This window comes from Sphaerodactylus townsendi, linkage group LG10, assembly GCF_021028975.2.
Source record: "Sphaerodactylus townsendi isolate TG3544 linkage group LG10, MPM_Stown_v2.3, whole genome shotgun sequence".
NCBI lineage: Eukaryota > Metazoa > Chordata > Lepidosauria > Squamata > Sphaerodactylidae > Sphaerodactylus > Sphaerodactylus townsendi.
This window is the reverse complement of record NC_059434.1, coordinates 80,567,406-80,593,343: the sequence shown is the minus strand read 5'-3', so window position 1 is coordinate 80,593,343 and position 25,938 is coordinate 80,567,406. Positions and strand designations below refer to the sequence as shown.

Below are 25,938 nucleotides of genomic sequence, written 5' to 3'. Positions count from 1 at the left end.
TATCGGAGTCTGCTGTGGCTTCAGGAAAGATTCCCAAAGCGACTGGGCTCATTGCAGAATGAAGCTTTCTGTGGTTCTGGAAATCGATGCATACATCTTGGGGTCAGAACAAGCTTAATTCAGAAATCCTTTCCCAGGTCTTTATAGTTTTCTACAGGGGTAGAACTAAACATCCTTTACTGGGTTCTGCAAGAGATTTATGACAGCTAACTTTTACTGTAAGACAAATACAATACAGCAGTCTGAGGCAATTCCTAATTTGTGCTTGTACCCCGGACGGCTTGAAAAATCTTTCATAGTGAATTGCATCCTAATGAGTAAAGTCCTAGATTTGTCTACACAACTCAACCAGCAGGAACTTTCTTGCATACTGCTCTCCATTCACCCTCATAGAAAAGTTCCACTTTCCCTTATGCAACACAAAATAAATGTTCCATTTAAAATGGAAGGCAGGCAGTGTGGGTTGCTCTAGTCCAACTTTATGGGGTCACCATCTGAAAACCAGGCCTTGGTGTAAGTGAACACGTGCTGGAGTGAAGATATATCTCCTTTCTCCAGAACTTCTAAAAACTCAGTGGACTGAAATCTGAATGCATCCTCTCAGTGTGCAGGAAACAAAAATGGATGGAAGGTTGCAATGACATGTTTGCATCCTAACTATGGGGCTTTCCCCACTTACCATTTGAGGCGCGCTACTCCCAGCGCGCTCCCGGCACGAGTGACTTCTGCTGCGGGGTTGCATTTCCCACTGCCCCGTGGTCAGAAGGTGCCGTTCCTTCAGCGCCAAAAATGACGCGCGCTGAAGGGGCGGGAGAGCGGCAGCGTCGGGGCGGCTGCGTGGTTGCCGCCCTTGCAAGTGGGGAGTGCCGCTGGACCCTGCGCTACTTTCCCAGAGAAGCGCGCAGCAAATGGTAAGTGGGGAAAGCCCCTACATTTTCTGTTTGTGTGTGCTTCACTTCCACTGCAGGCCCTCATGCTGTTCCCAGGAGTCCATTCTCCAAAGGCAAACTGCGGTGGGAAAGAACAGGGCAGAAACCTGTTGTCCACGAGCCCTGCTTCACTCATATAAGTTCCGAGTCAGAAAATTGTGACAGTCCCTGGAAAATAGTAGTGATTGGGACATCTGTATGACCATCTCCTATGTGACAGTTTAGCTGTCAAGGGAGAATGCCTCCTAAGCCATGTTTGCAAGCAGGCCTACATTGATGGTTTGGCAGACTGCGGTCTCAACGTAACATTGCAATGTGGTTGGATAGCCATATGCAGCGTGCCTTACTCTGGAAAGGAAATGCTGCCTGTATGGTGGAAGCAATAGGGGACTCAGAGGTTGTTTCTGGGGCCCTTTGGGATCCCAGTGGCGCAGGGGTGGAGATGAAACAGCTGTTTGGGGGAAGTCAAGAGTACATCAGAGTCAGAGGTATTATGAATACAAGGGTGGGAATATAAGGCTGAATACAGGTGGAGGCCCTGACATGAGTGACCAAGATTATCCCAACCGTGGAAGCTAAACAGAGTCAGTCCTGATTAGTATTTGGGTGGAGGACCAGCAAGGAGCTTAAGGGTTGCAATGCAGAGGTAAGCAATGGAAACCGCCTCTCAACATCAGTTGCCTGGAAAACTCCATGAGGAGCCACTGTAAGTCATCTGCACTTGATGGCAAAAAATACAATAACACAATACAATGGGACCTTTATTAGGCATGTCGTGTGTACATACATTGCATTTCAGCTATAAGATGCCAGATACTAAAACATCATATCATCCAATAAGAAAAGAGAAACAGAATTTATAAAATATACTGCTGGATCTTTAAATAATTAAAATCAAATTAAGTAAAATCCGATCAAGTATTTTTAAAATTTATTTATTGGATTTCATAGACCGCCTCATCCCCGAAGGGCTCTAGGCGGTTCACAATATAATATAATGCCCAATAAATGACTTAAAACGCATCTAAAAACATTTAAAATTCAATGTGTAGCATAACAAGTCAGATAACAACAGTCTAAAACCCCATGCTGGTGGCACCCGGTCCGAAGGAACTGATGTGGGGCACTGCCGGGGATGACCAAATATGGCAGGGCCTCATGAGGGGATAGCCAATCTGGAGGCTGTCCCCTTTTTCTGCTTCAGCTAGAAAAGTGGTGACTTTATTGGGTATTTCAGGAGAGAGGTCATTCCATAAGGCACCATGTGGAACATGGACAGTCTATTTTTTTTTACTTCAAGAAGTGGGAGCAGATAGCTATTATGTGGAATGGAGAGGAATTGACAATTCAGAAAAATATCCTGGACTGAATACACTGAATTTCCAGAGCATAAACAAGTCAGCTCTGTCCCGACAAGTGTGCTCCGTCTTCCACGCCAGCAAAATGCAGTTAGTTTCCCCAACCCTGCTATGGCGATAATGATAGGGAAACCTTTCCTGATTGAGACTTCTGTTGCACAGCTGGTGGAAGAATGTTCCTAGGGTGGCATTTTATTATTATTATTGCATGGCTCAGTGACTTCAGTAACTTCTTTACATACAAACAGGTGACGGAGTTGTGACAGACACTGGCAAAATCCCAACGAAAATGTCTACATTTTAAAATTATTTTCACAATTTTAAAAAAAAAAATTATTTTGGTGAAATGTCCACCTTACTCTGCATGGTTGCCCTTAATTCAGTAATTGTTATGAACTGTTGTGAATCACAGCCCCCTATGGGCATACATTTGCAACTGCAATTCTTGTCCCTGCGTTTGAGATTCGAACAAAAACGCGAAGGAGCGCCGTAGCCCAGCAGGGGGCGCAGCTGCAGCCCAACTTCACCCTGTCCCTTCTTCCCACCCGGAAGCAGCTTCTCTGCCCCCCCCCCCCCCCACCTCTTCCCTCTGTGTTTTCCAGCAGCGCCTTGGAAACTGGGCTGCCGGGCATTGCAGCTTTGCAGGAGTGAGCTCAGGATGGAAAATGTCCGCCCGGTGAGGGAGCTGCCAAACGTGGCAGATTCACTGCCTGCCCTGGCTCTGCAACTCAGCATTGCTTTGCAATGGGAGGAACGTCTTTGTTGAGGGTGGGGATGGTGGGCTGCTGAAATTAACCTTACCGGGCTTTGCAGCTGGGGGTAGGATGTCATTTAAGCATCACCCCCTTAGGATTTTTTTTCTCTAAGTAATCCTCCTGCACGGATTTACTCTTCAGCCTCATTTGCAAGAGGAGCTGATTTTGCGGTGCTTCTTGTGACTGTAGCGACTTCTGTTGTGGGGTTTTTCCCCCCACGTGGGGAGAATTTGCAGGACTAGGGATGGACTGAAAAGGCGCAGGCTGAGACTGGAACTGCGTCACCCTCAACATGCCCACGTTTGATTCCCACCTGAGGGTCAGTTTGCATGTTAATATCTGTGTTCTTGAGGACAGTTTGTGTTTCTCAGTGTGGTTCCTGTTGAGCTTGTTTGCATGCGGGACCAGTTTTTTTTTTTAATTTGATTTTTAATTCTTCCTAACAAATTATATTTTTGAGGAATCCTAATAAAAGCACTTTAAGGTCACAAGGCAAGTTATACTCGGTCATGGCTGTGATGACTTCTTTCCCATTTTTTTTCTGTCATTGCACATCACCAGAGTATATGTGGAAAATCATGATGTGATGTCACCCCATGGGTCAGTAATAACCTGGTGGCTTGCCCAAGAGATTACCTTTACGTAACATGATTTCATCTGTGTACTTCAAATTGTTACTATTGCTTACACTAATTTTGCACTCCGCCACCGTCTAGATCCAATCGAGCTTTCCTTGTAATATGTTCTTATGTTTCTTATGTTCTGTGTATAGACTGATGCTTCATAATACCATTTAAAATGTGTAGTACCTAAACCTCTTTCCTCTTTCCCTTTAAATAACATCTGAGTTTCTGGGGTAATGGTTTCTTCTAATACATTCTCAGATTAGTGTTTCTGGAGCATCCAGTGTTGATGCATTAATGATCAAAGGAAGGTTTATAATTTAATATATTTTAGCAGAGTATTCATTTTAGTAGTAGTATTTCTTCCTACCGGTAGTAGACTTGCTATTAGAAAAACGTCTCAAAGTGAATGTTGTTGTACTGTCAAGATATATAATTTTTTTTAAAAAAAATCTGGGTTGTGAATATGCAGTTAGAACAAACCTTGTGTTTAAACTCACAGCCCAACTATCAGTTCGCAAGACAGCATGTACCAGAAAATCTTTTAAAGATCTGGTTGGTTTTTTTAATATAACCAATGGTGAGTAAAGCCTCACAAACAGAGATTCCTTTCAATAAATGCCAGTGCTTCAAAGTTAGCCCCTTTACGCCAGGACAAGTGAAACTTAATGATACTGAATCAGCAGTGGCGTAGGAGGTTAAGAGCTCGTGTATCTAATCTGGAGGAACCGGGTTTGATTCCCAGCTCTGCCGCCTGAGCTGTGGAGGTTTATCTGCGGAATTCAGATTAGCCTGTGCACTCCCGCACACGCCAGCTGGGTGACCTTGGGCTAGTCACAGCTTCTCGGAGCTCTCTCAGCCCCACCCACCTCACAGGGTGTTTGTTGTGAGGGGGGAAGGGCAAGGAGATTGTCAGCCCCTTTGAGTCTCCTACAGGAGAGAAAGGGGGGATATAAATCCAAACTCTTCTTCTCTTCTTCTTCTTCATCCAGGCAAATATTGTCTACCCAAATTGAGAGCAGCTCTCCAGTCTCAATTAGAAATTTTTCACATCACCCACGAGCTGATCCTTACTAACGATGCCGGGGATCGAACCTGGAACCTTCTTCATGCCATATTTGGTCATTGACCGCAAATAAAGTCGTCGTCGTCTTCGTATCCTTCTTCTTCCTCCTTCCTCTTCCTCCTCCTCCTCCTTCATGCCAAGTAGATGCTCTGCCACTGAACTACAGCCCCTCCACAAGATTCATTGGCTTAAAAAATGGGCTGTGGCTATTACGACAGTTGCTCTCCAGACACCGAAGATTAGTTTCCCTGGAGAAAATAGCCACACTAAAGGAATTATGCCCTACATAGGTCCTTCCCCAAACCCCGTCCTCATAGGTTCTACCCCCGAATCTCCAGGAATTTCCCAGCCTGGAGTTGGCAACCTGCTTTAAGTTGCAAGACAAAACTTGTAGAATGAAGAGGCTGTGTTGTTTTTGTTTTGTTTCAAAGCCAACCATTGGAACACAGAATATTACCCTGTGGATTGCCACAATTTCAGCTGTGATGAGCATTATTGTTGGCGGATAGATCAGAATGTTAGATTTGAACCGCAAGTGGTAGTTAAGAAGGTATTTCTGTGGCAAATTAGAAACCACCCTGGATTTCAATGGAAAACACCCATCAGGCTTTTAATCAGGTGTTAACAGTACCAGCTAATCCTGGGTATTGGAGGTTTATTTTTAGTACTGGACTGGATTAACAAGGGTCACTGACTGTACAGGGGGGAATTGGTTGCACAGAATCTTGAATGCAGCATGGGCAAGAAGCAAGTGGTAAGCCTGGTTTCTGTTTTTAAAAAGTGAAAAAGGTTTTGTCTGACTTTAGGAAATCAGTTTGCCGGCGTGGTGGAGTGGTTAGGAGCGGTGGACTCTAATCTGGAGAACCGGGTTTGTTTCCCCACTCCTACATGAGAAGCCGCCTGGGTGACATTGGGCCAGTCCCAGTTCTGTCAGAACTCTTTCAGTGCCACCTACCTCACAAGGTGCCTGTTGCAGGAAGAGGAAGGAATAGGAGTTTGTAAGCCGCTTTGAGACATCTTACAGGAGAGAAAAGCGGGCTATAAATCCAAACTCTTCTCCTTCTCTTCCCCCTTTTGTTAATATCTGTAAAATAAAATCTGATTCTTAAACTGTGTTGCTGGGAGAGAGCTACCAGGTTTGTGGGCCATTCTTTAGTTAGCCCAGTAAAGAGGAATACTTTTTGTTTGGAAAACAGGCATTCCAAATGCCTGTACTTCCATTCTGTTGATAACCATGGTTAGATTGAGCAGCAAGTGATAATTAATAGTCAGTCAATTATTTTCTTATGCTAAGGGCAGGCTACCAGGATTTAATACACTAACACATCTTTGGGTTCTCATTTTAGTGTCCACCCCGTGTCCTTCCACCAGTACCAAGGTAAGATTAACTGATTCACTGGGAAATTTGACAGGTCAAGAGATATTAGGGGCTGCAAGAGTATCTTTCATGCCCTTGGGCTTATCATCTTTGGAGATTTTTGAAAGAAAACTGTACCTCACGCACATGAGAGTTTTTGCCTTTTGGGGGTTTTTTTTGTTCCAAACTTAACGGTGTTTTTTCTTTCTTTCTTAACCTTTTTTCGCCCTGATTGGGAACAATATTGATCAGTAGTGGAAACCAAGGTGAGTTTGTTCATTGTTTTAATAGTCCATTTCTTATTTAATGTCTGCTGCCTTATATTTTGATTAAAATGTGGCTAATCTGTGGTACAAGGTGTTGGGAAAGCCATAGAATGTGGTATTTATCAGTTGGTTGAGTTTTTAATTTGTGTCTTTAGTCACCCATGGATTGAAAATGTAACATTCTGTACTAAAATGTTAATATTACTGCTTTAAGGTCAAAGATGACTTAATGTTCTGATGTTTGCTGCCTTGGGGACTCCATATGAGCAGAGAAGCAGCATAGAAATGTTTTGATAAGCAAATACATAAAGGGGGCCTCTTCAACTAAGTTCTGGGTGGTACTTGGTCACAATTCTCTTGTTCATTTTTTTACTGAGATTCCTATCACATGCTCCTGCAAAGCCCCAGAAGTGGTGGCAGAATTTAATCTCTTCATGGGATACAAACTTATTTTATTTTTTGCTCTAGATGAAATTCCTCTCGGTCGGTCCAGAAGAAAAAAGGTTAAGGCGACAAATTCATTAGGTAAGAAGGTGGCTTGGTCAAGAGCAATACAACGAATGTAGGATGGAAGAATATATACCATACTTAAGCTTGCAATACAGTGGATGACATAGCCTTTACGTGATCCAGTTGGCCCGGATTGTATTAAGCCACCGCTGCGTGAGTACTCTGAGGCCCCTTCCGCACATGCAGAATAATGCACTTTCAATCCACTTTCGCAATTGTTTGCAAGTGGATTTTGCTATTCCGCACAGTAAAATCCAGTTGCAAAGTGTATTGAAAGTGGATTGAAAGTGCATAATTATTCTGCATGTGCGGAAGGGGCCTTGGAATCTGTGCCTAACTAACTGTTAATGTAGACTCTTTGCAGTCTCTTCACGGTGAAGCAGTAGCTGCTGGCAGAGGAATGAAATAATTGTTTAATTACATTGTCTTTGTTTTGGTGCCAACTGAAATTGTTTTTCGATAACTGTTCTTTCAGATAGTATGGTTCCCACTGCTGTTCACCAGCCGTTTGAAAGCAGCGACCCTCTGACTTCTGAGGGGCAGGACACTGCCCCTCAGAGGAGACGCAAGAAAAAGAAGATGCCTCCAGGTAGGTGGACATTTGCAGAACAGAATTCAAGCAGATCATGTATTTAGCAGACAAGACAACCTTCAATGGCATAGGCTGTTTCTGCACAGCCAAGGGAGAGAACCTGCATCAGCATTAATCATGCTGATGCAGGCTCTGGGGCCATTCGCACAAACGGCCCCATGGGATGCACAGCTGTTGGAGCAAGCTCCGCACAGCTGCGTATTCCTCTCCCCTCCCCTTCCCGGTCCCAAACGCCTCCTTACCTTCTGCTGGCAGCCATTGCTCTGTCATCACTCTGAGGAGGGAAGGGGACACCCCCCAATGGCCAGAGCAACGGCTGAAGCACCAGAGGCCGGGGGCGTGTCCCCTTCCCTCCTCAGAGTGACGACAGAGCGACAGCTGCCAGCAGAAGGTAAGGAGGCGTTTGGGGCTGGGGAGGGGAGGGGAGGGGAAAACGCCGGCTTCCACCTGCTGCCGTTCGCATGGCAGCGGATGGAAGCCGGCATTTGCAGGAAAACTCGCTCCCCAAGCAAGTTTCGAAAACACCGTTTTGGCGGGCACAGGGCGCTGCTGCATTGATTTGGCAGCGGCGCCTGTGCGAAGGGTCCCCGCCAAAACAGTGTTTTACCGGGCTGGAGCCGTTGCTTTCAGCCCGTGCAGAAACCACCATGGCTAAAATTACTACATTGAATATAATGCTTCGCCCATTGAGGTATCTCGATTTTTCGGCTAAGATCAAGTGTAGTGTGTATTTAGTAGAGTAAGCCAGTATAGTGGCTGGAACAGGGGCATGAGAGGGGCAGACCAAGGAGGGATCCACTTGCTTGGGGCCAGGAGATACACAGCTCAAGGAAAGGCCAGAGTCACTGATGAAAACAAAAGGGTGGACAGGCAGCGCTAAGGAGCTGGTTCTGAGAAAGCAGGGCATGCTCAGGTGCAGACGGTGTGGGTTTACAATCTTGGGCTTGCAGAGCCTGTAAGATTAGCAGTGTGTTGGCTGGCTGGCTGGCTGGCTGAACCTAGGTGATTATTAAGGCGAACCTCAAAAGCAGCAGACAAACATTTGTTGTGCATACTTTAATCTATTTATATTATATATATATTATATATAAGAGCCAACGTGGTGTAGTGGTTAAGAGCAGGGGCACTCTAATCTGGAGAACTGGGTTTGATTCCCGCTCTGCCACTTGTGTTGTGGAGGCTTATCTGTTGAACCAGACTATCTTGTGCACAAAGATGGTCTCTCTCTCTCTCTCTCTCTCTCTCTCTCTCTCTCTCTCTCTCCCCCACCTTTTCCCCCAGTGGGGCCCAAAACATTTTACATTGTTCCCCTCTCCTCTGTTTTAACCTCACAACAACAACCCTGTGAAGTAGGTTAGGATGGGAGTGTATGAGCAGCAGTGGCATAGTGGCTAAGAGCAGCAGTGACGTAGTGGCTAAGAGCAGGTGCACTCTGATCTGGAGGAACCGCGTTTGATTCCCAGCTCTGCCACTTGAGTTGTGGAGGCTTATCTGGGGAATTCAGATTAGCCTGTGCACTCCCACACTCACCAGCTGGGTGACCTTGGGCTAGTCACAGCTTCTCGGAGCTCTCTCAGCCGCACCCACCTCACAGGGTGTCTGTTGTGAGGGGGAAAGGGCAAGGAGATTGTAAGCCCCTTTGAGTCTCCTTACAGGAGAGAAAGGGGGGATATAAATCCAAACTCTTCTTCTTCTATGACTGGCTCAAGGTCACGTGCTTAGGGCCTCAATAAAGAGGGCCCCATAGAGGGGTTTTTTCCCCCAGTGCCAGATTTACATTGGACCATGGTGCAATGTTGCAGCTGAACCAGGTCCCATTAAAAAAGGGGCCCCACAATAAATGAAAAAGCAGCTGTAGCAATATAAACAGACTTGGATTAGTTCAATTATGGTAACCTTTTTCTCATATATCATTTCAACACTGAAATTGTTTTCTCCTGTTGTTCTCTACCATCTATTGTTCTCCATCGTAATCAGTATGAAATAGTGGTCTGTGGTCTCCTGAACATTCTTAAGTCACCACTTGTGACTGAAAAGTCTCTGGTGGTTATTGGTGGAAATCTATATATATAAAAATCTATCAGTTCGTTTTTCTGCTGACAGGTAATCTCCCAAACTACTGGACCGATTGCTTTGAAATTTTCCCACAACGTCGCATTCATGTGCAGCCAGGTTTTCATACTGTTTCCACACCTCCTGTTGTGTACATGTCACAACTGTGCCAGTTATTGTATACATGCCACACTTGTGACAGTTGGAACCACAGTTCTGTTCCGCAACAGCGCCATCTGCTGGCCGTCAAAGCAACACCCTCTGATACAAGGGAACCAACCATGCCTTCCTTGAAAACCGCTGCCTTATGGAGTGAGAGGGATAGGGCGGGCTATCTGCACATGGCCCACCCACTCTAGCAGAGGAAGGGGAAGGTGAGGGAGGGTCCAGGGGTTTGCTGGACCACACGCTCTGAAATTTGAACACAACGTAGCTCATGCCTCCCAGCGTGTTTTACGCTAGATAATTCGCCTGCAAGGGAAGGGAGTGAAAGGGACAGGACCAGCCCACCTGGACATGGCCCACCCACCCTAGCAGAGGAAGGGGAACGTTAGCAAGGGAACGGGAGAGGGGGAGGGCGGCGAGGGGCCCCTTGCCTCTCCCCTCCCTTGCAATCATTGTGCAATGACACATGTTCGAACCGCTCGCTTCCCCTTTTCTTTCTTTTCCACTTCACCAGACTCAGCCACAGCAACGTGTGGCTGGGCCCACTAGTTAAGTATAAATTCCTAAGTGATTTCTTTACTTCTTGAGTATCTTCTTCCTTGTACCTTCCTTGCTTTCTTCTGTGCATCAGGCCACGACATATCTTTTAATTTGGGGTTTTATTTTTTCCCCTCTGATTTGTGCCGGACCTGTTCTTTGCTGGACCTGTGTTGGGGTCTGATTCTGGTCTGAGGTCTATTTACCAATGGTTTTTAGTAGCTTTTGTGTCCCTGGGTTGTGTTTTAACAACGCGTTTGTTTTTATTTCGATAATTTGTGGTGTGAACTGTGAGCTATTCCAAGCAGGACTCAGGAAAAAATAGCATCAGAATGTGCTAAATAAAATAAGTAAATGCAGGACTTTATAGAATATTGACAGTTGTATTACTACAGTGAATAAAAGGAGCACTAAAATTAAGACGTGTGGTTGTGTTACGAAATATATCCAAATTGACTATTTGATGCTGGAATCGCAGAAATAATGCTCTGTCTGCCTTTCAACATGATGTTCCTTGATCTATCCATCTATCCATCCATCCATCCATCCATCCACCCATCCACCCATCCACCCATCCACCCATCCATCCACCCATCCATCCACCCATCCATCCACCCACCCACCCATCCATCCATCCATCCATCCATCCACCCACCCCCCTATCGATCTATCGATCGTTTAGTTTTATATACCGCCCTATCCCCGAAGGGCTCTGGGCGGTGTACAACAAAGTATGTGTAGACAGCATCACTAATTTGCAGTAAAAATGACCTTGTGTTTCCATTTTTCAACATTCAGAATTGGAGAGTTCTTTCACCAAACAGTATGAAAACGGTTTGGATCCCCAGCCAGATGAAGAAATTCTAACTCGTAAACCTCGGAAAAAAGTCAAGTAAGGATTTGCAGGGGTTTTTTTCTCATTTGCCCCCAAATATTTTTAATAGAGCTTTGTTATTGCTGTTTGATACATCGGGATCATCATTCCAGGTCTACACAGATCATTTGCTGCCTAGCACTTCCCTGGGCAGGGAGCAGCCTGCGGTGGGGGCTTGCAAAAATGGCTCTCTTTGCAGCCACTGCTTCCTTCTCTTCCACTACCCTTGGCAGATTTTCTTTTGAAAACGCTTGCGAGGAAGTTGCGTTGCTGCTGAACCGCTTTCCACCCCCTCCCCCATTTGCTTCTTAACTTATTTTGAAAAGTGCATGTTCTGTTCTCCCCACCACCGTGCCCAAATCTCCAGTCTCCGTTCTGGCTGATTCCCTTTCCTGCTGGAGATGGAGCTTGTGAGCCTCCCCCCAACTTGGACTGAGGAAGGTGCTGAGCCTTGTGCTGAAGTCACTTTTCCTTGCCAAGGGCCTGCTGCCCCTCACTGGTGACCCATTTGGCCCTCAATATCTGCCAGAGGGAAGACCTCGGGGTGGACATGTGTTCGGGCCACCTGCAGAGCTCTCCTTTCCCAGACATGGTTGGGGTTTTCTCTATCCAGGCCCCAGCCAAGACATGCTTGTGGTTCTACCCCGATCTGCGCGCCCTGCAGGAACAGATGTCCTCCCTTTCACCCCCTCCCCCTGATCTGGCCCTGTTCTCCACCCCAAAGAGAGAATCACTGCTGTACTGTTCCCCCCCCCTTCTGTTTTCATACTAATAGGAAAACTACAAAATGAACACAAACAGGTGTGTGGCGTGAAACTAATTAACCCAGGAATTGCGCAGCACACTGGCTGGCTGGTAGTGAAAACATAAACAATTATGGTCAAATAAATAATCTACTATCGTTTCAAAAACTCAAATGTATCTTATTGACATAAGTTCTTAAACTATTGGTACAATTGCATCACAATTCTTAAATATAAAGAGGTATAGTTCATAAGAAGCTAGATTCCTTATTCAGTGCTATGTATCAAAAACAGCAGAATGCAAACCACAAAAGTCCATAACAGAATGTGGTGCCGGCAAATTCTCCACCCCAAAGAGAGAATCACTGCTGTACTGTTCCCGCCCCCCTTCTGTTTTCATACTGATAGGAAAACCCGACCTTCGGAAAATGCCAACGAACTGGGCGTGGAAGAAGAGGATATAATTGAAGAGGAGCCAACCAAAAGCTCTGAACCACATCTTGTGTTTTCTGCTCCAGTCAGTGCTAGCCAGCCAGTTAGCAAAGTGTTTGTTGAAAAAAATCGTAAGTAATTTCTTAGTCTTTCGACATGACAGTACACTTAGATTGAGATGGTCCATCCCTGGAGGAGGATGGAATCCCCAAACTGCTTTGGAGCGTGTGCTCTGTTGCATTATACTCCACTGGGATCCCATCCCAGGCGCCGCCTCTGAATTTCCAGGCATCTCCCAAGCTAGAGTTGGTAACCCTGACACACTTTTTATGCGAAAAGAAGTAATAGAATAGATCCTTCTGTTTCTCCCTTAAGGGCGTTTCCAGGCAGCTGACCGCAACGATTTGATCAAAACCACTGAGAACATTGATGTGTTTTTGGATGTAAAAGCTTCTTGGACGACCAAGGATGTGGCACTCTCAGTTCACCGGGGTTTTAGGTATGAAGAAGAAGAAGAGTTTGGATTTATATCCCCCCTGCAGGAGACTCAAAGGGGCTTACAATCTCCTTGCCCTTCCTCCCTCCCAACAAACACCCTGTGAGGTGGGTGGGGCTGAGAGAGCTCCGAGAAGCTGTGACTAGCCCAAGGTCACCCAGCTGGCGTGTGTGGGAGTGTACAGGCCAATCTGAATTCCCCAGATAAGCCTCCACAGCTCAGGCGGCAAAGCTGGGAATCAAACACGGTTCCTCCAGATTAGATACACGAGCTCTTAACCTCCTACGCCACTGCATAGGAGTGGGGTATCATTATTTGAGGTCGACAGATGGCTAAAATGGATGAAATTCCTCAGAGGTTCCTTTTCCTGAAATTATAATTATTTACACCCTGTGGTCTGGTGGGCTAAAAGCAGGGAAAAGACAGGCTTTGATTCTGGAAGCTGCTTGAAAAAAATTAAGTCTTTGGGATCTTTCGGTCCAAAGTGTTGGCTCAGTGTCAGGTGAGGGCACCAGAAAAAGGGAGAAAAAACCTGTAACCAACCCCGGAACCCTGAAATTACAGAAATTGGGGCATATATGGTAAGCGCTGAGTTAATAATCCAATCAATTCTAAAATACAGCCACGAATATCTTTTAATAAATAGACAAGAAGTGTAACAAAATAATCATGTATGCCCTGGTTATTTTGTTGCACTTATTATATGTTCATTAAAGGCTATTCATGTACTTAATTGATAATTTATCAAATTTATTACTTAGCGTTTATATAAATACCTTGGCTTAACCTCATTGTCAGTCTTTGTGGGCGGAGCCGGACGTAAAATGGCGGCTTGTATGAAAACTGTGGTGTTTCAGAGCAGGTCTGCAGTGCTTGGATGCGGAAACTCTTCTTTTCCCAAAGCAAACCGCCACCATACACTGTGCCTTTCCTTACAGGGGGAAAATACTCAGTTACCTCAGCGTTTCCCTGGAAGAGAGACATAACGTCTTTGATGCATAGGGTTCCCTGATGCTTGTTAATGGTGGGCCGCCCCCTGGGCCTTCCTGCTATTGCCCTGGTCAGCAAGCAGAAACAGGCCCGCCAAAAGGAAGGGAGCAATTTGTATCCCGACACCATCTTGGCAGACCTCCCTTTCCTCCCCTTTCCTGTTTTCCTTTTTTCTTTAGTTGACATCTTCATATTTCCTGATTGTCCCCTCCTCACCAGGGTTTATTATATGATTTAGGGCACCATAAGGTTAGGACTGTATCTGTACTGAAACTGTACTGGTATGTGCAGAGGCGTAGCAAGAGGGGAAAAGACCCGGTGCACTGGTGCATCCTCCACCCCTGTCCTGCCCCGGAACGCCCTGTCCCCATCCCGCCCTCACCACACCCCCACCGGGACACGCGCCTGGTGCATCGCATGCCCCCCCGTCCCCTTGGAGCTACGCCTCTGCGTATGTGATATGATTTTAGTATGTACATAGACTGCCGTAAGCTGCTCTGAGCCAGCTTTGGTAGAGAGTATGGTCCAGCCATTCTCAACCAGGGTTCCCTGGTACCCTGGGGTGCCGTGAGCATGTCCCAGGGGTACCGCGGCAACACTACTGCCCCCCCTCATTTTTGTGGCGTCTCCCACCGGCGCCAGCAAGGACATGGAGCTGGCCCATGAGGCAGGGCCTGCCACAAGGTCAGCAGCCACCCCCACCCCCAGTGCTTCCCTACACCCTGGGAGGGGAAGGTGGGGGTGTGGCAAGCAGGGGAAATGGGAGGGGAAGGTGGAGGGTGGCAGCAGGGGTACCGTGAGATATGAAGAGTGAGGTCAAGGGTACCCTGACCTTGAAAAGGTTGGGAAACACTGGTATGGTCTATAAATTTTTTGAAACTGCAGAGTTTTGGGGGGCAAGAGCTAGAGCGCCCCCCTCCCCCTGATGCAACGCTGACACTTCTGTATTGCACCAGAAGTGATGTCATCACGTGGGGACGCAGATCATTGCTCCCTGTACTCACCTTCCAAAAGCTTCCCCTGGTTGCTAGGAGGGACCTGGCAACGTTATTGATTCAATGTTATGCTCCTTTGCTGTCCCAAACTAGGGTGAGCGTCTGTGTGTGCATAATTATGTGTGTGCATAAAATAAAAATAATGCAGCGGCTCGTATGCTTACAGGAAGTGCCATGCGAGAAAATATAACTCCTGTGCTCAGCCGCTTGCACTGGCTACCAGTAGAATACCGAATCACTTTCAAGGTGCTGGTATTAACCTTTAAGGCCTTACGTGGCCTGGGACCTCCGTACCTGCGGGACCGTCTTACCCCATATGTCCCGAACCGGCCTCTGCGTTCGGCGGAGGCCAATCTGCTGGTGATCCCTGGCCCCTCAATGATACGGCGGGCCTCTACCAGGGCCAGAGCCTTCACAGCTCTGGCCCCAGCCTGGTGGAACGCTTTACCACCACCTGTCCGGGCCCTGCGGGACCTTGCTGAGTTCCGCAGGGCCTGTAAGACTGAACTGTTCCGCCAGGCCTTTGGGGAGGCCAGCCGTTGATGAGGGCCCCCTCCTTCCCCTTTGTTCCCCCCCTCTTCTGATAACATCACTAAACCCTGCCGCCCTCTTGGGGTTGAGGGAGAACAGTGGATGCCATCTCATATTATTATTTTAATGCTACGTTTTAATGGGGAAGGTTTATATTTTATCTTTAGAGCTTGTATTAATTAATTTAATGAATTTTAAGTCAATTTGATATATTGTGCTCTATCCATGTTGTTCACCGCCCTGAGCCCTTAGGGGGAGGGCGGTCTATAAACCGAATAAATAAATAAATATAAATAAATAAATAAAAATAAAGGAAGAGAAAAGGCAGAAGTTGACAGCTGCTTAGAACCATAATTGAGCAAAACATCACGATTATAACATTGCAGTCCATTGTCAGAGTTTTCCTCCTTTTGATTTGCTGGTCATTTATCTTTGAAAATGTCGTCAAGTGTTAATTTTTCGTTTAATGTCCTTTTATCCATTTAGGGTGATGGGACTTTTCGCTCACGGCTTCCTTGCCGGCTGTGCCGTCTGGAATATCATTGTGATTTATGTCCTGGGAGGGAACCAGCTGTCTACTGCGTCTAACTTGCTAGAGCAGTACAAGACGTTGGCGTATCCTGCTCAGAGCCTCTTTTACCTTCTGCTTACCATTTGCACAGTTTCAGCCTTTGACCGGTACGGCTTTCAGACATTTCTCTAGCATTCTGGTGGAACTTATGGTTTCCTTCCAAAGTCATCAAGGCACTGAAAATAAATGGAATATGTCAAAAATACCAACTGTTTACTGGTGATGAGTGTATAAGCAAGCTGTCTTCCGTAGCATTGCAAAGTTCTTTGCAGAATTAAAACCATAAGCAACAGCTGGAAGTGTGATATTTAGGTGAACGTAGCCACAACAATGTACTTTGTCCCCCTTCTGTACTGTTTCCTTGGATTTCCCAACTCCGTCTCAGCTTTAAGTGCTACCAGTGGTGAAGGAAAGTGCTGTCCAGTTGCAGCCAACTTATGCTCTGTGGGGTTGCATAGAGCGGTGGTTCTCAACCTGTGGGTCGGGACCCCTTTGGGGGTCGAACGTCCCTTTCACAGGGGTCGCCTAAAACTCTCTGCATCAGTGTTCTCCATCTGTAAAATGGATAAATGTTAGGGTTGGGGGTCACCACGACGTGAGGAACTGTATTAAAGGGTCTCGGCATTAGGAAGGTTGAGAACCACTGCCATAGAGTGTTTGTTGTGAGGGGGGAAGGGCAAGGAGATTGTAAGCCCCTTTGAGTCTCCTGCAGGAGAGAAAGGGGGGGATATAAATCCAAACTCTTCTTCTTCTTCAAGGCAAGAGACAAGGAGAGGTGGTTTCAGAACTCTTCAGAACTCTCTTCATAAGGTGTCTGTTGCAGAGAGAGGAAGGGAAGGAATTTGTTCGCCACTTTGAGACTCTTGAGGATGAGAAAAGCGGGATATAAATCAAAACTCTTCCTCTTTTCTTCAGGATTGACTTGGCTAAAGCTTCAGTAGCAGTCCGGGCCATCCTGACCCTCAATCCAGCAGCCGTCGCCTCTTTCTGTGAGTCCTGCAGCACAGCCTGTCAACTAAAGGCTTAGCAAATGGCTTGGGGTGACTTGGGCTTCCTGTGGAAGCTGACAGCCTGCATCCCTTCTGTCTCTTTCTGATGGAAGGCCACTTCTGTCATCTGACTTTGCAGCGGAATGTGGTGCTGAGAGACCCTCCCTCCATTGCAGATCCTCATTTTGCCCCCCTGTGAGGTTCATGGGAGAGCCAGGGTGGTGTAGTGGTTAAGAGCAGGTGGATTCTAACCTGGAGAACCGGGTTTGATTCCCCACTCCTCCACCTGAGTGGCAGAGGCTTCTCTGGTGAACCAGATGTGTTTCCACACTCCTACATTCCTGCTGGGTGACCTTGGGCTAGTCACAGTTCTTTGGAACTCTCTCAGGCCCACCTGCCTCACAAGGTGTCTGTTGTGGGGAGAGGAAGGGAAAGGCGCTTGTAGGCCACCTTGAGTCTCCTTACAGGAGAGAAAGGTGGGATATAAATCCAAATTTTTCTTCTTCTACTGATTTCACTGAGTTTTTTTTCCCAGTGTACTTTGCTGCTCTCATCCTGTCACTGAGCCAGCAGATGACAAGTGACCGAATCAACCTCTACACGCCACCTTCAGAAAACGGCAGCCTCTGGTAGGATTTCTTTTCCTTTTCAAAGGTCAACAACTTTGTGATAAGCAATAAATAAATATTAATCGTTGCTTGGTTTGTGATGTACTGTACTGTATTAAGTCTTTTCATATTCTTTGAACTCCTCCACTGGTCACTTCGGAAGCCAAATCTCATTCATATTCTCTTGCAAACGCTGTTCTATATCTATATCAGTGGTGGCGAACCTATGGCACGGGTGCGAGAGATGGCACTCAGAGCCCTGTTTGTGGGCACTCGCGCACAGAGTTCAATCATGTGGGAGAGGGGTTTAAAATCACCCTCCACACACACACATCTAGGCTGGCCTAGGCATGATCCTTTACCTGGGAGTAAGCTCGGTTGTTGGCAATGGGGCTTGCTTCTGAGTGAACCCTCCTAGGATCGTGATTCACCCATTTGAAGCATTGCACAGTTGCTTCACCAAGCTTACTCCTGAGTAATGCATGCCTCGGAGCCAACCATTTTTTCTAGTACTGAAACCTCAGTATTCAGGTTAAATTGCCGTGTTGGCGCTTTGCGATAAATAAGTGGGTTTTGGGTTGCAATTTGGGCACTCGGTCTCGAAAAGGTTCGCCATCACTGATCTATATCATATATCAGCTGTTCGTTTTTTGAGTTCCCTTAGATTCGGCATTATGTTTTCCCAGCTCCCTAATTTGAGAAATTTGGTGTTTTGTCTGTCTATAAAGATCCATAGTTCATTTTTCCCTTTAAATGTGTAAAAAGTGCCATACTGGTACAAGATGTGTATGGCTTAACAATCTTTGTATTAAAAGACTACTGGTGAGAGAGGTTTCAATCTGGACTTCCATGGTTCCCTGACCTGTCCCCCAACCACCGTTGAGCCAAGTGTGAACGTACCGTTTACCGTTCAAAAAGTGACGTTGACCTTGCATCCCCAGAATTAAAAATGCACGCTTTTTGCGGCAGTATTATAGTGGCTTTCAGTATTATGCTGGCTCATTAGGCAATAAACTCTCACAGTAAGCACTACTTAAACATTTTGACCAGCATTCACAAACTGTATTATCATTTGCCTCAAAAGCTATTGTCTTTCTTGCAGACTTCCGAGAGTCATAGTCATGATTTACTAATGCCTACCCAAATGGGAACCAACTGCAAGAAGTCTCAATTGTTTGTTTTTTTGCAGTGTACAAGCTTTAATACACATTTTTTCTCTCTTTTAATTTTTTTTATTGTATTATTTGAATTTTACAGTTTATAGTAATTTTCTTCTTCATACATTTTCAAGCAATACTTTCCCCACCCCTTTTCTCCCTCCCCCCATTGCTTCTTCTTCATAGTTTTGTCACACAAACAGCAGTAAGTTCATTCTCTGTAGCCTCTTCTCCCATATTTTTTTCGTTGACTCGAGCTTCTTTCATCCAGTCCACGTATATTATCCATATCTTCAAAATTTCATTCTGTTTATCTTGCCACGTCTTATTTTTGGTTAGTATATCGAAAATATCAAGTGTCACTTGTTCCCAGATATATTCTAACCATCTCTGAAGTGTCCATTTTTTCTTTTCTTTCCAGCCCAAGGCTATTATTGCATGGGCTGCTTTGATCATTGTTTTATACATATAACTATATTGTTTGTCCACCCTTCTGTCTTCCATTACACCCATGAACATTAAGTCATTATTTAAATCAATATTTATCTTCACCAGTTTCTCGATATATAACAATACAATTGTCCAAAATTTTTTTTACTTTTTACTTCTGCACATTCTATCCACATATGGCTATAATATGCCTCTTGGTCTCCACAGTGCCAGCATTTGGAACTAAGTCCTTTTATCATATATGCTAGTTGTTTTGTTAATACACATTTTTTGAATTCCTAAGGTTCTTGTTAATGTTCTTGTTCATTAACGTTATCTTTACCAGAGTGTAGTGCTAGGATCTGGGAGATCCAAGAACGAATCCTCACTCTGCTGTGGAAACTCATTGGGTGACCTGGGGCCAGTCACACGCTATTACAAGAAAAATTACTCTGTCTGGTCCCAAAAAAACAGCAGTAAAACTATAACCTTTTATAGAAATGATTAAGAAGTACTATATCAAATAGGCCAAATATCAACAACAGACAGGCTATACATTTGAAATATATACTGAGGTAATTCTTTGCTTGATTGTCCTACCAGTGGTGGTGAACCTTTGGCACTCCAGATGTTATGGACTACAGTTCCAGTTGGCCATGCTGGCAGGGGCTGATGGGAATTGTAGTCTATAACATCTGGAGTGCCAAAGGTTTGCCACCACGGTCCTATACATTTGAAATGCAAACTGAGGTAATTTTTTGCTTGATTGCCCGTGACATGACCGCCAGTGTCAAATCTAGCTTGTCAAAGCACTTGTACATTTCATTTCAGGACCTCCAGGACAGAGGAAGAGATTCTTCAGCCCTGGATCGTCGTCAATCTCGTAATAGCTCTCCTTGTCGGTACCTCCTGGCTTTTCTTGTCTTATCAGCCTCAGCTAGATCTCAGTGAAGGTACAGCAAAAAGGGAGGGCACATTGTAACCTTTCTTTCCTTCCTTTCTGTCGCGTTTTTCAAATGGCTTCAGAGTTGATCGCTGATATTGTAGCCCTGAACTGCATTCGAACGACCCTCACCTCTTTTTCCCTCCTTGTAGAACTGTTTAACGCTGAAATCGAAGAGTACCCGCCTCCAGATAAAGAAGCCCAAGTCTCTTAGTGATACAGAGAACCTCTTCAAAAACCAAAGCTGTGATGGCTGAACTTTGTATATGTGTACTTGTATGTAATTTTGGTATCAAAATGTGTTTTCATGCTGTATACTTCTTTTGCATTGACGTTATAATTACACTTTTTATTGTATTTGCCATAGTTTTTGTTAAACAAGAAGAGTGTCGCAGTTTTTTTAAGATCTATTAGAAATGACTGTGTAAATACCTATTTTTGCTAATATCACTACAGATATGGCAAAGTATGATGAAATAAGGAAGTCAAAAGTGCCTTAGACAGGATTCATCTTTAATAACCGCCATTGTGGGATTTATATTGGTTCTAATATGCATCTACCTGTATAGAGTCTCTCTATGGTCATATTCTTATAACTAAAAGTGATATTTTCTGTGAAGAAAACTGTAAAGATGACTGCATTTTTGTTCAGAATATCACAATTTTGGTGCTTGTTTGTCCAGAAGAGTTTGCAGAATTACAGAGTATTGCTTCATGGTCATAGCTTGTCAAAGAATACTGACATTTATATGCTAGCTCATAAAGCACATGTACAGATGGATTCATACATCCATTTGGACAGGAGCATAAATCAATTTATACCTCAGTCTTTAATACATTCCACTATAATAAATGATGTATATAAATTTCAGTGGAATGTATGAATAAGATTTTCATCATGACCAGAATCTGTTTAACTCAAGCTGCAATTCTGCGGGTACTTTCTTATGAGTAATCCCTATTGAAAAATATGTGGCTTGCTTCTGAATTAACCTGTTTAAGATTGCTCTTTAAGTATGCTCCAATTTAGTTTGTTGAGAGACTTTCCCCAAGATAAATTGCCTTTATACAAGGTATTTTGTAACAATTGAGAACTACATGTAAGTGAATTTGTAAAAATTTCTTCAGGGTACTAGTCCAATTGTTTGTTTTTTTAATTTTGAAACTCAGGCCCAGTTTTAAAAATAAGTATAAATCCATCTTTTGTACAACATTGAATAATTCAAAATTTTCTGCAAATAAAGTTTCACTATTTTGCTTAATTTGACTGTTTTTTTAAAAGGATATGATTTTACAGTTCTTAGAACAACATCCCCTTTCTTTGGAAGTCACAGATAAAAATTTTGTAAGTATTTCACACAGAAAATATTGATGGTATGATGCAAATTTCTTCATGTGAAACAGAAAAGCAAAAGGGAATTCTGGATCACCTTTCAATGAAATGTATATTTGTAGGAAAAACAACTTGGCAATTGCTGTCAAAAGACAAAAGCTGTTTGCAGTCGTGCTGGTTTGAAATCAAAGTCCACAATCATATCAATACCTTTTATTAAGACTAATCACAATAACATAAATCAATATGCAAGATTTCAAGTTCTCCAAAAAAAAAGAGGTAGAGGAAGAAAAATATATTTTAAGCCATTAATGTAAAGACCCTTTCTCGTCCCAATCCCTATGCTCAATGCTAGCAGGCAAGTACATTGGTAAGGTTGCACCTTAGTTCTTTTGACCAAGAAAAGCAAAATTCTCCTTTGTAATGATAAAGGCATGGTCTTCTCTTCCACTAATCTCTCCGATACCAGCTGAGATTCACAGATCCCTCATAGGTTGAGAGCAAAGGAATTTCCTTGATAGTTATTGTGTTAACAATTTTGGAAATAAATTCAACATCATGCACCAAGTGTAAAGTTAAATCAAGCCTTTGTGTTGTGGGTACATTACCATATGCATGGTATTACCATATGCGTGTCGGCTGCCATTTGACAGCAAAAAAAATAATCCCTGTCAGTTTACCCAAGTAGATTTAGTGGCTCCCATTATATCCAACGAAGGGATGACAGATCTTCCTGAAGTGTCCCTAAGCTCAGCCGAACCGAGGTCCTACTTTGGTCACTTTATGAGAAGGAAAGAGTCATGTAAAAGACAATAATGCTGGGAAAGGTTGAAGGCAGGAAAAGGAAAAAAGGAAGACCCAACCTGAGATGGACTGACTATGGCCCCTTCCGTACATGCAAAATAATGCGTTTTCAAACCACTTTCACAACTGTTTGCAAGGAGCGCCTAGCTCAAAGGGAGAGATTTAATTTCCTTGAAACCAAGGCTCATTCCACACATGCAAAATAATGCACTTTCAAACTGCTTTCAATGCTCTTTGAAGCTGTGTGGAATAGCAAAATCCACTTGCAAACAGTTGTGAAAGTGGTTTGAAAATTAATTATTCTGCGTGTGCGGAAGGGGCCTATGTAAAGGAAGCCAGGGGCCTTAGGTTGCAAGATCTGAGCACAGCTGTGAAGGACATTGATTCACAAGGGTTGCCATGAGTCAGAAGCAACTTGAGGGCACTTAACGTGCACACCAAACGTTAGATCAATCAACTTCTTTGTGTTTATTCTCCCAAAACGTAATGGAAATGTCCATTTTGCAAGAAACTAGATGCTAAACTCTCATCATTTAGTGTTCATAAGTAATTTTGATAAAACGGGAAATATTGCAGATTTTACACATTCTGATAGTGTGAGTGTATTTATACATTTCCAGTATGATACCATCCATAGCCACACAGCCCCTTAGTTTGCAAGGCCTGAGCAAGACTAATCCGATGTGATGTTTGGGGGTACGTTTTGATTCATAGGGTCGCCGTGAGACAGAAGCAACTTGCTGGCGCTTAGCAACACAGGATAACCAAGAGAACTGCCATGTATTGTCGAAGGCTTTCACGGCCGGATTAAACTGGTTCTGGAGGGTTTTCCGGGCTGTGTGGCCGTGGTCTGGTGGATCTTGTTCATAACATTTCACCTACATCTGTGGCTGGTATCTTCAGAGGTGCATCACAGAGAAAAGTCTGTTTCTCACGGTGTCTTAAGTGAGAAGGGACACTAAACTCCACACTAAACTTTCCCTTCTCACTTAGACACAGGCTCATTCCGCACATACAGAATAATGCACTTTCAAACTGCTTTCAGTGCTCTTTGAAGCTGTGCGGAATAGCAAAATCCACTTGCAACCAGTTGTGAAAGTGGTTTGAAAACGCATTATTTTGCGTGTGCGGAAGGGGCCACAGTGAGAAACCGACTTTTCTCTGTGATGCACCTCTGAAGATGCCAGTCCCAGATGCAGGCGAAACGTTATGAACAAGATCCACCAGACCACGGCCACACAGCCCGGAAAGCCCTCCAGAACCAGAGGTGCCGTGGTTTCTGGTGCGCAATGCATGCCCTTTCCAACTTCCCCTTCAGCTCCCCGGGCTTTTTTGGGGCAGGGGAGGGGGATGGCAGGCGCGCGCACGCGGGGGACGAGACCCTCTCTCTCCTCCTCGCTCGCTCCCGAGTCCCAGGGCACGAGCCTCCCTTCCAACCAGGCGAAGAAACCCAGCGGAGGCGCGCGCGCTCCTCTTCCTCCTCCTCGCCAGCCTCCAGGAGCGCGCGCGCTTTGTCCCTTCCCGGGCCCGCGGGCTTGTTTTCCTTCGCCTCCCCGCCTTATCAGCTGGGGCTGCTTGGCGCCTCCCTCCGAGCGCCGCCTACTCGAGAGGAGGAGGAGGAAGTCCCCGGGGTGTTGGGTGCCTTCCTGGGTTAACCACCTTCACGCGGAGCCGCGTTTGGGTGGGGGCAGAAGCGCCTTGGTCGGGTTTGCGCCCCTCGCCCCTAAGGTAGCTCTCATTTGGGGTCCTGATTTGGGGAGGGGGATTGTTGAAGGTGTGGGTGGGAGGGGAGAAGCCCGGAGGGGTGGGCAAAAGGATCTGCAGTGGGTGGAGAAGCAGCTTGTCTCCATTTGTGCTCTCCCCATTTAGTGTTTACAATCAGTCGTTTTGACTAAATATGCAATATTCCAGATTTTATGCAGCCACTCCAATACGTGAATGTATTTATACATTTCCAGGATGATACTCTACCTATCCACAGATAAATTAGCATGGTGCGTCGTTGCCTCCATGAAGGAAGCCACTGCCCCTTAGTTTGCAAGACCTGAGCAACGCTGATCAGATGGGATCGTTTTGCAAACCGTGTTGCAAACCGTGTTGCTTCCTATAAGCGGAATGTATCTGCTCGCTTCTCTGGTGCGTTTCCCCCAAATAGCAGCAGTCTTCCAAGAAACAGTTACATTTGCAGCCGCTGCCGCCTTCTGACGAAATAGCGAGCAAGCTTCTGGGTTCCCCAGGACTCTTTGGCAGGCTGTGAATGGCTCTGTGCCTTTCATGCGTTTCAGGAAGTGAACTCTGACTCGGGGAAGCTGATGTCGGGGCTCAGTTTTGTCAGCAGCCGTTGGACTCCTGTTTCAGCCTGTGCAATTACTCTGGAGTAAGCATTGCGTGACAGCTGTGCTCTCAGTTTGCAGCTCTCAGGCTCATTCCGCACGTGCAGAATAATGCACTTTCAAACTGCTTTCAGTGCTCTTTGAAGCTGTGCGGAATGGCAAAATCCACTTGCAAACAGTTATGAAAGTGGTTTGAAAATGCATTATTTTGCATGTGTGGAAGGGGCCTTAGATGGAGTTGCCTCTGAATTCTTCCAGGATGATCAGAGCGGCCCATGCAGTAATAGCATTGGGGTGGAAAGACAAAAAAATCTGGACAGTGCAGAAATGGTTGGAATATATATGGGAGCAAATACAATTAGAAATTTTTGACATAATGTCAAGAAATCAAATATGGCAAGAAAAACAAAAAGATATGAAGTGGATCTGGATGGAATGCCAAAGACTGGTTAAACGAAATTGGAATTACAGAAGAAAAATGGACAAGAAGCTTGAAAAGAATGGACCTGCTGCTGCGCATCTAAAGAAGAGAAGAAGAGGGGGAGGGGAAAAAGGGGGCAAAGGTTATGGAGGATGAAATATAAGACATACAATATACATCTGTAATAATTCCGAAATATCAATTAAAAATATTTTTTAAAAATGAATTCTTCCAGGAGGGAGATGGTGTATGTAAATATCCTAAACAAACTCTTGTTTGGGCTGCCGTGCAGTGAAATATCTTTCCCCCCCCCATGCCTCCTCTCTTGCTTAATGTCCAGCCTGATTGAGGGACTCATCATCTGGTATTAATAAAAAGATATTTGCAGCTCTCCTAGATCGACTGTTGTATTTTTGGACAGCGCATAAAGTATTTTTGTGAATTATACTGCTGAGAAGTTGGTGACCGCAAGGTTGTCAGAAGTCACTGGGGCCTCACACTTGGGAGACGTTCATCCGTTGCTTGCTGGTATTGCACAGTGGCCCCAATTCAACATCTTAATTTATGTCCTGAATATATGTATTATATTTACAGTCTGTCTTTCTCACCGGGATTCAAGGCGTAATACACACAGTGAGTCAACATAATCAATAGGATGGGACATTTCAGTAAATAGTGCCATAGGATTAGGGTTGTAGAACCAACCAGAAATCGAAAGAAACTGAACTGAAACAAAGCATAACATGATACATTAAATGATGCAAGATTATATAGTAACATCCTACTTGCGTCAAACCATACAAAGTAATACGCTCACAGTCGGCAATAATTTTTCTGAACTTCGGAACCATTTAGCTCAGTGCAGCTCTGTTGCTTGCATAGAAAATCCTGTTGGACAGTTCAGTGTTGTGTAGTTTGAGGAAAGCCATGAAATTGCGAGTCTTCCTGATCTTCTGTTTCATTAGGTGGGGGCCCACAGCAGAGAAGACACACAAATGGGCAGTTGTTGATTTTGCCCATGGGCAGGTTGGCACCTGCAGAAGACCCTGCTCTGATGAGCAAAGTTGTTGTGGTGGAGC

General features: G+C 44.9%; 2 protein-coding genes across 5 annotated transcripts in view; both read left to right on the top strand.

Moving 5' to 3' along the window:
• Positions 1 to 2,875: 2,875 nt before the first annotated feature.
• On the top strand, positions 2,876 to 21,230 carry TMEM237 (transmembrane protein 237). 3 transcript variants are annotated; one of them, XM_048510041.1, is made up of 13 exons: positions 2,876 to 2,963; positions 6,078 to 6,109; positions 6,341 to 6,354; positions 6,823 to 6,879; positions 7,340 to 7,453; positions 11,009 to 11,102; positions 12,236 to 12,390; positions 12,635 to 12,758; positions 15,758 to 15,949; positions 16,758 to 16,831; positions 17,367 to 17,460; positions 19,857 to 19,978; positions 20,121 to 21,230. In XM_048510041.1, the coding sequence occupies exons 1-13, from the start codon at positions 2,946 to 2,948 to the stop codon at positions 20,180 to 20,182; spliced, it is 1,152 nt and encodes a 383-aa protein (XP_048365998.1). In that variant the 5' UTR covers positions 2,876 to 2,945; the 3' UTR covers positions 20,183 to 21,230. The 3 variants fall into 3 exon arrangements, with proteins under 3 accessions (XP_048365998.1, XP_048365996.1, XP_048365997.1); XM_048510039.1 differs by having other exon boundaries at positions 2,876 to 3,361; XM_048510040.1 differs by lacking the exon at positions 2,876 to 2,963 and adding an exon at positions 4,642 to 5,485.
• A 2,400-nt stretch (positions 21,231 to 23,630) lies between these two features.
• Positions 23,631 to 25,938, top strand: part of APAF1 (apoptotic peptidase activating factor 1) — a 39,918-nt gene continuing 37,610 nt past the window's right edge. For both annotated transcript variants that reach the window (XM_048509626.1, XM_048509627.1), the window contains exon 1: positions 23,631 to 23,833. The gene's annotated coding sequence lies outside the window, so the exon portion shown is untranslated. The remainder of the gene's footprint in view (positions 23,834 to 25,938) is intronic.